The sequence below is a fragment of the Phaenicophaeus curvirostris genome, chromosome Z (genome assembly GCF_032191515.1).
Source record: "Phaenicophaeus curvirostris isolate KB17595 chromosome Z, BPBGC_Pcur_1.0, whole genome shotgun sequence".
Taxonomy (NCBI): Eukaryota; Metazoa; Chordata; class Aves; order Cuculiformes; family Cuculidae; genus Phaenicophaeus; species Phaenicophaeus curvirostris.
The window spans coordinates 65,799,542-65,813,847 of record NC_091431.1 but is presented as its reverse complement, the minus strand read 5'-3'; the positions used below and the strand labels follow the sequence as shown (position 1 = coordinate 65,813,847).

The window sequence follows — 14,306 nt, the reverse complement described above, 5'->3', positions numbered from 1 at the left end:
ACCCCCATCAGCCGCGTCCCTGTTCAGTTCGGTTAATTTACTGTCTAACCAGCTGTAGGGAGGAAGGAGTCTGGGAGATGAAACCACACAACGTTGGAACAGTCAGCTGTTATGGATGCACTGCTGCTGGCTGCAGAGTTCCTGCTTTGTAGATCTCTCAGTGTGATCAGTAAATGCCAAAGTCCAGCAATCGTTTTGAAGGAGAATCTAACATTTCTTGGCCTTTTACGTAGGCTGTACAATAATAAAGGAGAAATAAATAGGGAGATGAATCAGAACTGCTTTATGTAAAAGGGTATAAACATATGGCAGGGAATTAGTGGTGAATGCATTGCAACAGAATATAGTAGAGTCCAGTTCATGCTTTGAGGTGCGTATGAAGGTGGAGGACTTAAGAGACTTCAGCAGGTATCAGAGACTGTGCAGGAACTTCTGCATAGCAGTCTGGGAATTATTATTTTAGGTATTAAACAAAAATCACAATAACCCTGTAAAGTTTAAAGCCTTTTATACTCTATTTGTTTGTAATTTTATCCCTATATAGTTTATGAATACATCAGGAAGTATCCTCTTAAAAGGAATCTGTTCAATGGTACCTACTCTTATTTGGGCTGTCTACAGCCACCATAACTTAGCGATACCTTCTGTAATCCCCAGGTCAATAAATAGAAATTATTGAGATCAGAACTGTCACTAACCAGTTTTGGCCAAATATCTTCAGCGCTCCAAGGGTGGAGCCAGGCTGTCCTTTATGAAAAGGGAAAAGCTTTACCCTTAAAGCAATTGTTATGACAAACTGTTTTAGATGGGACACTGATTCTCCATTGCACATCTCCTTTTTCCTTGCAGATTTCATTTTTTGAACTTGATTCTTGCTCTCTCCCTGCAGCCTGACGCTGTTCGCGACTGTGTGTGAAAAGACAGTGTTGAAACGGGTGCTGAAGGAGCTCTGGAGGGTGGTAATGAACACCATGGAGAAGCTGATTGTGCTGCCTCCTCTTACAGACCATACGGTAAAGCATTTTCTTCTTCCTGACTCATAGCAGAAGGTATTGCCATTACCTGTGTAACTCATCTCCTTGACCCAATGAGTCATCTGTCCAGGTAAATTTGCCTGCCTATAGCTTGCTTGAGGAAGGAAAAATGTGTCTGTAACCTAGTAAAGTAAGAAAGCAGCTCTATTTATAGTAGGATTGCAGAATACAGAGCACACCCTAGAAAAAAAGCAATTCAAAATCCGTGATCCAGAAGGAGTAGCCATCAAGTCTATTAAATCACATTGGTTAGGGATTTGCTGTCCTTTAAAGAGAGCTGTGTGTGTGGGATTATTGGACAGTTAATGTTATCTTCTTGGCAAGAGATTGACAGCTATAAACACTTTTGCCTAGTAATTGTCATCTGTTAGTCAGGTGTCTCTCTGTATAGATGTGGTTAATTTAGGCTTGTTCTTTAATGACCTTCCCCTATTTTAACCCCAAGAAGACTTTAACATCAGTATGAGCTGGCATAATTTCTCTGTCTCTGATGTTGGGGAGTTGGAAGCATATCCAGATAGTTTGGCTTCAGAGACAGTCTTTTATATAATTGTTCAGCTGTGTGGACTTCCTAGATTAACATGTGTCATGAATGTAGCAATGTTTTTAACAATAGAAGATTAACTTCTTCCCCAGTTTTGAAAAACTACAGACACTGATTAAATGTTGGTCACACATGCCCAGCTGATCTGGGGGATGACACTCAGTTGAAGGCAGTGTGAAGTCTGGGCTATAACCTCATTATCTGGAGATCATCCAGAACTTCTTTTTACCTCAGTGTGGAAGTAAATTTGCAGTCTTTGGCTAATTTATGCTGATTTTTTATTTTTCCCTAGTAAAGGATAGAACAATAGCTGTTTTCACTATTTAGCAGTTGCCTATATATTTTGATTGGACTTCTTGGGCTGCAATGTCTAGAGAAGTGACACCTGCATCTTGCACTTGGCATTTCTTGCTCTGGGAGGGAAAGCCTTTTCCTCTGGCCTTGATCATGGCAAATTTAAACAAAACTGCTGAGATGCAGTATGCTGTCATACCTACTAGACGTATAATTAGCATGAGGTGTAAGTTTGGTAAAGACCTCTTGCTCTGAGCTCAGATTTGGAGTACTCATTTCTGCTTGCCTTTCTAATCTATAAAGGACGGAAAAAATAAATTTAAGGGGATTAAATTTCTATCTTTAAGTTAACTTGCTTTAGGAAGGAGTCTCTGAGGGCAGGTGCTAGAATCATCATGTAAGAGCAGCATTAATATGACCCCTTCAGAGTGGAAGCAGTGAGATCAAGGGCCTCAGAGAGAACCAAGGAGGAGCTGCTTGAGCTATATACTTGCTAATTTTGAATTTTAAAGGAAGAGTATTAGAGTGTTTCACTGATTGTATCGTGAAGAAGGCAATAGCTAATCAGCCAATTCTTCCAATCTGCAGGATGTGGCAACAAGCCACTTTTAAGTTTTTTTTACAAAGGGTTTCTTGTTGCCCTCACTTCAGATTCAAATTGAGAAGCTCTTTTTTTGTGTGTAATGAAGTGCATCCTTGGTTTTCTGAGACATTGCAAAATGTTCAAAGCTGGGTTTTTAGCTATCTGATCAGCTGTATTGTAGTGAAGAGTCTGAACTTATCTGAACTGGAAAAGAGTTGCTTTTTCAGAAAGGCAATGATGAACAATGCAGTGATTAAAATTACCTCGTCTGTGGTTCTTGAACAGAGAATCTGTGGCAAGGCCAAGTGGGCCACAGGGGCAAAGAGCTGCTCCCGCTATCTGTTGAGACCTAGTGATTTGTTCTGTCACCACCAGATATTCATCACCCTAGTAGTGAAGGCTGGCAGGGCAAGGCAGAACTCTGGGCTGGCAGTGTGAGCAGCAACAGTAATTTCTCTTCATTGTTCTTCTTTAGTGCCACGTGCATCTTATCTAATTTTGCTTTCCTTTAAAAGAAACCACATCAGACTCAGAAATAGCCCCAGGCACTTTTATTCACAGTCTTCCTTGCCCTCAGCAACAGAAAGCTCTAGTGCTACTGCTACACCTTTGAAGGATAACTGGATGGAGGGTTTTCTCCTAAATCTCCTCTGCAGCCCTTAAGTAGGGGGTGTCTATGGCAGAAGAGAGTCCCTTGTATGGAATATTTCCTTTCCTTTCTGTAAACTCATTAGAGGCACATGAGTGTTTTTGATGGTGGTCATGGGAAGGTGGAAGGTTCTCAAGATACTGCAGCGTCTCTCACTGCTTGTTCGCATGACCGTATCACTGCACAGAGCATTAGCACCTGTTACTCTCCAGAGTGATCACTTCCAGCAGTGCTCTCTGACTGGGGAAGTTCCACTGGACTGGAGGCTGGCTGATGTTGTGCCCATCTACAGGAAGGGTCACAGGGAGGATCCAGGGAACTACAGGCCTGTTAGTCTGACCTCAGTGCTGGGAAAGCTCATGGAATAGGTGATCTTGAGAGCTATCATACAGCACATGCAAGAGAACCGGGTGATCAGGCCCAGTCAACATGGGTTCACAAAAGACAGGTCTTGCCAAACTAACCTGATCGCCTTCTATTACATGACCCTGCTGCTGAACAGGGAAAGGCTGTGGATGTATCTTCCTGGACTTCAGTAAAGCCTTTGAGACAGTTTCTCACAGCATTCTGCTTCAGAAACTGTCACCTCTGGCCTGGACAGGCGCACACTCTCCTGGGTGGAAAACTGGTTGGCTGGCCGGGCCCAGAGAGTGGTGGGAAATGGTGTGAAATCCAGCTGGAGACCAGTTAAAAGTGGTGTCCCAAGGACTCAGTGGTGTGTCCAGCCCTGTTCAATGTCTTTATCAATGACCTGGATGAAGGCATTGAGTGCACCCTTAGCAAGTTTGCGGATGACACTAAGCTGGGTGGAAGCGTGGATCTGCTGGAGGGTCGGGAGGCTCCAAAGGGATCTGAACAGGCTGGACCGCTGGGCTGAGTCCAATGGGATGAGGTTTAACAAGGCCAAATGCCGGGTCCTGCACTTGGGGCACAACAACCCTGTGCAGCTACAGACTAGGAGAAGTCTGTCTAGAAAGCTGCCTGGAGGAGAAGGACCTGGGGGTGTTGGTTGACAGCGACTGAACATGAGCCAGCAGTGGCCCAGGTGGCCAAGAAGGCCAATGGCATCTTGGCTTGTATCAGAAACGGCGTGACCAGCAGGTCCAGGGAGGTTATTCTCCCTCTGTACTCGGCACTGGTGAGACCGCTGCTCGAATCCTGTGTTCAGTTCTGGGCCCCTCACCACAAGAAGGATGTTGAGGCTCTGGAGCGAGTCCAGAGAAGAGCAACGAAGCTGGTGAAGGGACTGGAGAACAGGCCTTATGAGGAGCGGCTGAGAGAGCTGGGGTTGCTTAGCCTGGAGAAGAGGAGGCTGAGGGGAGACCTCATTGGTCTCTATAACTGCTTGAAAGGAGGTTGTAGAGAGGAGGATGCTGGCCTCTTCTCCCAAGTGACAGAGGACAGGACAAGAGGGAATGGCCTCAAGCTCCACCAGGGGAGGTTTAGGCTGGACATTAGGAAAAAATTTTTCACAGAAAGGGTCACTGGGCACTGGAACAGGCTGCCCAGGGAGGTGGTTGAGTCACCATCCCTGGAGGTATTTAGAAGATGGGTGGATGAGGTGCTGAGGGACATGGTTTAGTGTTTAATAGGAATGGTTGTACTCGATGATCCTAGAGGTCTTTTCCAACCTAATGATTCTGTGATTCTATGTTTCTATTCCACTTCAATTAGGTCAGCCTATATTACACAGGGAAGAAAATTTGAGCTCTGCTCTTCTGCCACTTCTGGAAGATTTTCTGTAGAGTGTGGCTCAGGTGAGAAAGCAACCAACCTCTGCCCATGATGGATGCAGTGGGGACAGGGCAGTTTTACAGCATCCACTGCTGATGACCTGAGCTGCCCGTGTCTTAATGATTTTCAGATGACTGGCTTCTATCTCTTTGAACATTGACTTCTCCTGAGTTGCAAGATTAGTAGCAACATGATCTGCAGTAATTCACCAAGAGGTTCACACCTCACTAGTTTTAAGATCAACATTTAATTAAACACTCTCTGTCTTGGATGAGTGTATATGCAAACACAGCTCTCTGGGAATCCTATTTTTGGGGTTCAGTGCACAATGCTTGGGGATATTAATGGATTAGTTACACATTTCTTTCTCCCTCACTGCTTAGGGCAGAACTATAGCATGCCTTCAGTGACTAGTCAGGTCAATGAAAAGTTGCTTAATTTACACAAAAATGATTCCTCTGGAGCCTCGCCATTGTTTATTTCACTTGGTAAGATGCAGCCATTCATGTGAGGCTCCATTTGTTTTTGCTCCTGCTGTGCTTCTTTCCACTCTTCAGAATTATTTTCACTAAATGAGAACGTGGTCCAGGAAAAGAAAAAAAAATTCTTCAAGCTGCAGACAGGTTTTACACGTGATTTTCAAACTGGCTGTTCTTCAGGCTCAGCTGCAAGCAGCACCACTACAGAGCTGTTATGTGGTGGAGGTGCATGTAGCTTTAAAAGGATTTCTGAAACCTTTCTTAACTGTGTTAGCTTAGATTAAGCCTCTCCCTTGTGCTAGCTAGGAGCAAAAAAGTCCAAGGCTGACTACATATGTGCCCAGATCTCTGTACCAATATCAAATTATTTTCCCTTTTTCCTCCACAATTTTAAGCCTATTTTCTCAAGTTTTAATACACAACACCACCTAAAAAATAGGCTAATTTTCAGTGGGTGGTAGCAAACATTGCCTGATAAAGCTTTTGAAATAAACTTATATGCTGCTAATAAATGATCAGATCTTATTGCAAAAGAGGGTGTTGTTCATCATAATAAGTGAACAACAGAACAGACTAACATTTGTTAATATTAAATCAAATGGAATTGAGAACTTTGTGCTAATTAAAAGAACAAAGCACCCAAAGAATCTGATAAAGTACATCCTGGCAGAGTCCTACACATCCAGGCCTTGTTCTAATTAGAGAATAAAAGACCCAGAAGATCTGATAGAGAGCATCTTGGAATCTGCATTAGGGAGGACAACGTTAGTCAGGCTATATTATCAGATCTCCCAGCTTGGCAGGGGAACATAAGGAACGCCGTCCAGAAGCAGAGACTCCACTCACTGAGCATGCATGATAAAATCACCTGTGACTTTATGTAGTTGCTAACAAATCATTTGTAGAGGGAAGTGCTGGGCATGTTTTTGCTCTGTAACTTTTTGTAATAAATGGAGTGCAGAGGCTCCTGTCAGGGATGCTTGTTTTGTGGAAACCCACTGAGCACCCAGATTTGTGCAGCTCTGTAGTAAAATTGATGTCTCAACTTGGTGTGTGAGATTGGCTATTTGCATGCCAGGTAACAATCCGACTTTTCAGAAAATAATCTTATTATTGTTGAATGTGGGAATTAAAAAAAATCTGGCAAGGGAATCATAGAATCATAGAATAACCAGGTTGGAAGAGACCCACAGGATCATCGAGTCCAACCATTCCTATCAAACACTAAACCATGCCCCTCAGCACCTCATCCACCCGTGCCTTAAACACCTCCAGGGAAGGTGAATCAACCACCTCCCTGGGCAGCCTGTTCCGGTTCCCAATGACCCTTTCTGTGAAGAGTTTTTTCCTAATGTCCACCCTAAACCTCCCCTGGTGGAGCTTGAGGCCATTCCCTCTTGTCCTGTCCCCTGTCACTTGGGAGAAGAGGCCAGCACCCTCCTACCTGCAACCTCCTTTCAGATACTTGTAGAGAGCAATGAGGTCTCCCCTCAGCCTCCTCTTCTCCAGGCTAAACAACCCCAGCTCTCTCAGCCGCTCCTCATAAGGCCTGTTCTCCAGCCCCTTCACCAGCTTCGTTGCTCTTCTCTGGACTCGCTCCAGAGCCTCGACATCCTTCTTGTGGTGAGGGGCCCAGAACTGAACACAGGATTCGAGGAGCGGTCTCACCAGTGCCAAGTACAGAGGGAGAATAACCTCCCTGGCCCTGCTGGTCACGCCGTTTCTGATACAAGCCAAGATGCCATTGGCCTTCTTGGCCACCTGGGCCACTGCTGGCTCCTGTTCAGTCGCTGTCAACCAACACCCCCAGGTCCCTCTCGGCCAGGCAGCTTTCTAGACAGACTTCTCCTAGTCTGTAGCTGCACAGGGTTGTTGTGCCCCAAGTGCAGGACCCGGCATTTGGCCTTGTTAAACCTCATCCCATTGGACTCAGCCCAGCGGTCCAGCCTGTTCAGATCCCTTTGGAGCCTCCCGACCCTCCAGCAGATCGACACTTCCACCCGGCTTAGTGTCATCCGCAAACTTGCTAAGGGTGCACTCAATGCCTTCATCCAGGTCATTGATAAAGACATTGAACAGGGCTGGACCCAGCACTGAGCCCTGGGGAGCCCCACTTGTCACTGGCCTCCAGCTGGATTTCACACCATTTCCCACCACTCTCTGGGCTCGGCCAGCCAACCAGTTTTCCACCCAGGAGAGTGTGCGCCTGTCCAGGCCAGAGGTGACAGTTTCTGAAGCAGAATGCTGTGAGAAACTGTGTCAAAGGCTTTACTGAAGTCCAGGAAGATACATCCACAGCCTTCCCCTCATCCAGCAGCCGAGTGACTTTGTCATTGAAGGCAATCAGGCTAAGTCTGGCAAGACCTGCCTTTTGTGAACCCATGCTGACTGCGCCTGATCACCCGGTTCTCTTGCATGTGCTGTATGACAGCACTCAAGATCACCTGTTCCATGACTTTCCCTGGCAGTGAGGTCAGACTGACAGGCCTGTAGTTTCCTGGGTCCTCCCTGCGTCCCTTCTTGTAGATGGTACAATACCAAATAAAACTTCTTTGCTCTGTTATAACTCAGAAAAATAAACCTGAGTAATAATAAGTTTTCTAAAAAAGGACTGGAATTCAAGACTTCCAGTAGGATTTTGTCTCCTAACTTTGTCAACCCAGCAATAAGACAGTTGAGCTGTGAGAAGCTGTGGGCCTCTTGAGATATAAATCAATGCAGTTCTGTTGGCTTCTAGTAAGTGAGACTTGAGCCAGCTGATGATCCTCCTCTGAGTGCTGTAACTGAGTGGAAAAACCAGTCAGACCATTAACAAGGAATTTAAAGCCTTTGAATTGTGGACTATAGATGTCTTTCATGTTTCCAGAAAATTTAGGAAGGTAAAACTAATTAATTTCATGGGAAGAAGCAGGAAAATCAGCACTAAAGTCTGTCCCCTTTGCATCTTCATTTGCCATGGAGCTAGGCGGAAAAAAAATCATAATAAGGACTTAATTTTTCCTGATCTTACATCCTTGACATTTCAGTCAATTCTGTTGTGGGCAGCTTTTCTCAAACCTACCTGATATTTAAGTTTAGTTTGTTTCAGTTCCCTAGATGTGCACCTGAAATAAGTGCTGTCTTTAGAGCTTTGTGATGTGTTTTCAATGAATAGGTGACTTTTTTTGAGGAGGTATAGCATCTTTTTTTTTAAGAAAGCCAGTTAGCAGAGGAAGAACTTGTCTGGATTTTCATTAGATGTTACCAGCATTGATAACAAACTCCATGTAATAGTAAATTAATTTCTCCTTGCAGACGCTGACAGAGATGGGCACTGATTGATGAGGATTTTCTTAGCAGGCAAGGACTGAGGAGTAGTTATCTGAGCAGCTTTGTTCCTTCAAGCATATCAAGTCACTGGGTATTGCTCAGCAGTACTGACCTGCCTTTCTTAGAGGCCCCTAGCAGGGAGAATATGTGCCTAGGCTAACTAATGTTGTTGTTGCTTGAATTTATCTGAAAAAAAAGTTGTCCAATGAAGGCTGAAAATACAGGATCAAGAAATGTTAATGTTAGTGTGTTTAGAGACTGCTCACTTTATCTTTTCCAAAATTCAGGTTATAAAAATGTTTTTTTTTTTTATGCTTGGTGAACAGGCATGAAAACTTTGAGTTTTAAGTCTGTTAAGACAAGCAAACTTCACGACCAATGGTACAGAAGAGCAGGCATATCTGCTGGGTATCAGAGCACTGGCTGAAGCAGTATCCCTTGGTGGATTACTTGGTGTGCCCCACAGTGAAATCTCTTTGTTGCTTCTGGTGTGCAGTCATGTTCAACCTCACTTGCTGGAAATACAGAGAATTTTGTACTTTTTCAGTATAGAGAGTACTCTAACACTACCCATTGGATATTGCCAGCAAGTGAAGCTCTCAGCCTTGTTTCAGAAGCTTTTCATTATGCATGCGTTGTCCTTGCCTGCATTTTTTCCTCTCCCAGGTTTTGTGAGTTTAAACAATTATCAAGAGCTTATGTTTAGGTATGAAGACAATCATGTTTATTCTGCATTGATCTGTATTCAACAAATTCAATAAAAGGCTGAGGAGCAGTGAGGGTTAGGTGATGGTTATGGATAGATCAAATCAAGAAATTGTCTGTGATTTCAGGTTGCAAAATCTTTCAGCTTGAACAAATTTCCAAAGCTGGCGAAGCTTAAGTATCTTATCTGAAAATTCACTTCTCGACTGATGTTGTGATGGGCAAAGAGTGTCCAGTGTCCCTAGAGTGGGTCTCAGTCTTTCCAGTGCTACGGCTGTAAATTGTTTGCCTGTTTTCCTTCTGTAAAAGGGTGCCTACTACTTCTAGCAACTGTTATGAAGAGGTTTTATTGCTGAGGGGAAGCCATCAGTGAAATAGAAGAATTATTTCAGCAAAGATCTTTGCAGTAGAACCCATTTCCCAGAGCCTTCTCTGAAAATACATATGTGGGGTAGTTCTGCTCCACAGATTACTGACTTAAAAGGCAAGAAATAAACAAATACCGAAGATGGCAGCAAAGAAAGCAAACTGAGTGGCATAGGGCAGGGGCAAAGGGCAATATAATAATTCTGGTTTTACATCTTGCTTCATTACAGTTAAAAGGATTTCAGTGTGGGGAGTAGCAGCTGTGGTTTAGTAGGAGGGCGAAAGATGGTTGAGATGAGAAAGAGTGTTAAAGGAGGGGGAAAGAGGGCTTGTGGAAAGGAAAACTGGATTTAATGGAGACCTTTGGGGAAGTGTGGTCTTCCTGGAGCCAGCAGTCTCCAAATAAGATGAACTTCATCTTTACATGTTTTCCCTACTGAAAAGTGCCGACCATGGGTGTCTTTCCCTGGAAACTTATTTCAGGCGTTCAGCTGGGATGTCCCCGTGGCACTTCTCAACTGATATCAGTGGTAACGTTTACTCATACTTTTAACACTAGCCCCTAATGACTGATTACAGTTGAGGAGAGCCAAAGATCATCTTTGAGAAGCCAGATCTCCTGATATACCTAAGGCATTCCTGAGAAGGATGAAAAAGAGGAGATTTATTTAGGGAAGAGGGGTCACCTGTAGCTTTGGCTTTGTCTTAAATCTGATGAGCCTGAGGGCTGAAGTGGAAGGCAAAGTTTCATGATATGACAGATGCACATTTCTTAGCCAGAATTATAGTAAGGTGAGGTTTTACTTCAAGTTGAATAACAGGCAGTTGTGACTTTTTTGTAGAAAATAGCAAGATCAGGTGAACAAAAAAGAGTAAAGTGGAAGAAACTAAATTCTGGCACACCCCATAAAGTATTTCTGGAAGAAGAGGCTGGAGAATTGTCTTGGTTGCATTTGGCTTTCTCATTAAATTTTGAGCTTAATTCCCCAGGCAAAAGGAATGTTACACAACAGAGAAATGGTGTGGTGAGGCAAAGGGAAAATACCTTTGTCATAACCATTGCAGAGAAAATATGTAAAAGTCCATTGTACTAGAGTGTAAGTGACTTTTAGCAAGATTTCCCATCACTGGGATTTATGCTTTTCTTTCTTCATACAGCATACATTGGTCATACAGCATCAGTAACCACAGTGGGGGAAGAAGAACTGCTGGCCAAGCTTTTGACATGTGAAGGAAATGCTGTGGTATTCACTGGCTGATCTCTCACCTGAAAACTACTCAGACCCAGTTTTGTTTCTAATCCATTGTATGCTTACTGCCGCACTACTGACTGGGCTCTACTTCTGTAGAGAGATTGTCATCAATGGTGTGATCTTCTGCTCTGACCAGCTTTACGCTGATTTTATGTGTATTCAGCCTTCACCCCAAGCCAGTGCAATCCATTTGAAGGAGCATCCTTTTTAAATAGGTGGCTACTGTAAGCAACAGCAAATCTGTTCGTAGAGCATTGTGCTCTGACATAGCTGTGGTATCCACAGAAATGCCAGGTTTTGTACTCGGTAATAAACTGTCACGAAGTCAAGTTGTTGTGACTGGCCTTGGGGTGGTTATGTAAAGTTCTTGTTGTGAGCTGACTTGACTTGCTTAAAGGGGAAATATTCAAAGCTTGGTTGTAATTTTTTTTCCCCTTCATTTGTTTTCTAACTTCTTGCAATCATAGGGCACACAGTTGATTTTCAGTGCTGCTAAGGAACTGGGACACTTGTCAAAGTTGAAGGTATTGTTCTGCATGGCTCGTGTTCACGTCCGTGTGTAAGCATGGAAGTGTAGTAGTGCATAGCATGTCTTGTGCTTCCAGTGGTTTGTTGTTGAATGCAATCGTTGAGAAATGCTTTTAAATGCATTAAATATGCTTTAAAATGCATTCTGCTAGCATTAGTGTTGTGTTTAAATTATCTGTTAAATTTTATTGTGGATTTAATCATCAAAGTAATTTCTGTCTTCTGTAAACACAGTGATCAGTTTGGTATGTCACGTTGAAATGAAAAAAAAGAGATCTCGATGTCTGGCCAGTTCCTCCATATCCCCATGTATAAAAGGGAGTCCCTTGTGTCATCCTGATTACGAGATACCAGTAGGAAAGATTATTGTGCTAGCTACTGATGACTTATATGAACTGTTACAAAAATAACTGCTGCTTCTAGAAGAGGGCTTGTGTCTGTAAATTCCTTCTGCGTGGGCTCTCTTTACAGGCAAGCTGGCATTTAATATGAAGGCTATGTTGATGTGTTTTGACAGTGCATGACGTGACAGTGCATGACAAGAGCATTACTAAGTGCATGCCACCTCATTATAAGCCAATCAAGCATTAATTCACTGGTCACGACAGGAATGGTATGAAAATAGTGACGCCTTACAATGTTCAGATTACACTGTGTTGTGGTCTGATTTGTGCTACAAAACAGGTATTGTGCAAGAGGCAGTCTAAATTTGAAGCATCTCAGTGCACAAATTACACTGCAAGGAAGATGGAGCTGAATGTGATTTCTGTTTCAGAGTGCAATTGGGGAAATCTTCCCACAGCAAAGGGCATTCCCCTGAGTGATTAGTGCAATTTCAAAATGCAGTAATGCACTTAAAAATGTCTTTTCCCATATTTTGGTTTTGTCTTGCACAATTATTACAGCTGTCTTTATACAACAATCTATTTCCCTTGTCCAGCAGACGCTTTTACAGACACACGTTAATGAGCCAGGGCAGTGCATGACTGATTTGAGGTAGTGCAGATCAGCAATCCAAGTAAGTGATCTGGACACGCAGGTGTGCCATTCAACACACTTTTTGGCATACTTCGACATGCTTTTCTCCAGCTGCGTTTTTAGGCTGTTACATAGCAGTTAACAGTGAATTAACATAAGCCCTCAGTGTAGTTCCCAAGGGGAATAGCTGTAGCTTGTGACTCTCCCTTCCTGTGAATATCCCCTCCTCCTTTCATCCCCTCCCACTTTCAAAAATAGCAGCCAGAACCCAGCATCTGGAGGAAGAGGAGCCATCCCTGCTCTCTTACATGCGCTCCTTTTGTCAAAGAGGGAGAGCTCTGAATTTGCTCCATTTCTCCTCGCAGGTCACAAGGACAAGTTTGTGCACAGATGGCTGCTAATTCCTGTGGCTTGCTTGCGTTTTCAGGTGTAGTCAGTGACGTTCACTTTCACTTCCTCCCTGTTTTCTCTTTACTGGAAGATACCTTTATTCACAAGATGTCTTTTGCCAGGAATGAGGTGGAAGCTTTGCCTGTTTCCGTTCACACTGATGGGACGAAGGCCATTCCTCAGCAGCAGCCTGGCTTCCGTTTGGATCCTGTAAAACTTAACTTTGGTAACTCTGGGCTGCATTTTTAGAAATGCACAGAATCATGCAAGCCCAGATGTGTGTTCAAGCCTTTGTTTACATATCCACATGCAGGACTGCAGCAGCACAGATACACAGGATTTTGTATTTGGCAGGAGAGGCAGACACAAGTGTGAAAACACTCTTTCACCTGAATTCCGGAGACTTTCAGCTCAGACAGACAGTGTGAACCAACATGGCATCCAGAGATTTCCAGGAGAGTGAAGGTGTTACAAGAGCGTGCATTGTTTGGATCTGTGGAACTGTCATGGATGTTTTTCTTATCCTTTTTTTTTTTTGGTGGGCATATACAAGCTAGCAAGGACAGCATGAGTAAATGGCTCTCCTATGTATTTTGCCACTAAAAGCCTGGGGAAATTATGGGATGGATTTTAAGCTTTACTTGTCTTAAATAGAACAGAAGGAACAGAGCCTTAGTGAATCAGGTAACTCAGCTGCAAACTGAGACTGACAGATCTGACAAGCACAGGCTCTTGTCCTGATGACAAATCAATTTCACAGTGTATTTTAAAATGCTCAGAAAACCAACCATAAAACTGGCACCTTTGTGCCACATATCTACCTCCCATTTATTATTGAGCTCTCTCTGCTCAGTTTGCTTAATAGCTGGCAGCTGGAGCAGGGAATGGCAGCCTCCTCTCCCTTGTGCTGCCTGCAGGGTAAGCAGCCGAGCTTTTACCACAGAGATTTTTCTCATAGTACCTGTGGAGAATACGAGTATGAGAGACCAGGAAAAAAAAAATACGTATTTACTTCTTCTGCTTTAAGTTGCATAATTATTTCAAGTAAATATTTGTGGCTTGCTCCTGGCTAGCAATCTGGGAAGTGCAGAGTAGCACTCTGTGCAGTCCTTTCTAGGAGGAGTGTGGGATTTGCAGAGGGTAGCTAAGCAGGGAAATGACAGTTGTGGGCTCCTCTGTGTGTAGGTGCAAGCATCACCAGTCCAGTAACAGGGTTATTTTTACATAATGTGTTGAAATAAATGGCAGTGGGACGCTCTCTTAGATAGCAGAGATGTGTTGCTGTGCAAGGACAGCATGGGCAGCAGCAGGTGACTGCTCAGGAAAGGGTAAATGAGCTCCTTTTTTTGAGATAAAAATGCTGACCACCTGGCTTCTCTCACAATGTGGAGAATCTGGCAGGCAGACCTTGAAAATCATTTCAACGTGTATGAAAGTTGCACTGCCTTGGGGATATGGCT

At 43.7% G+C, this 14,306-nt stretch overlaps 1 protein-coding gene across 19 annotated transcripts in view; it reads left to right on the top strand.

The window, feature by feature from the left end:
- Positions 1–14,306, top strand: part of UNC13B (unc-13 homolog B) — a 229,945-nt gene that overhangs the window by 203,266 nt on the left and 12,373 nt on the right. For 18 of the 19 annotated variants that reach the window (XM_069880888.1, XM_069880889.1, XM_069880887.1 and 15 more), the window contains 2 exons: positions 890–1,013; positions 11,418–11,474. In XM_069880888.1, coding sequence (XP_069736989.1) covers positions 890–1,013; positions 11,418–11,474 — 181 coding nt within the window. The remainder of the gene's footprint in view (positions 1–889; positions 1,014–11,417; positions 11,475–14,306) is intronic. The other variant, XM_069880894.1, reaches the window with a different exon arrangement.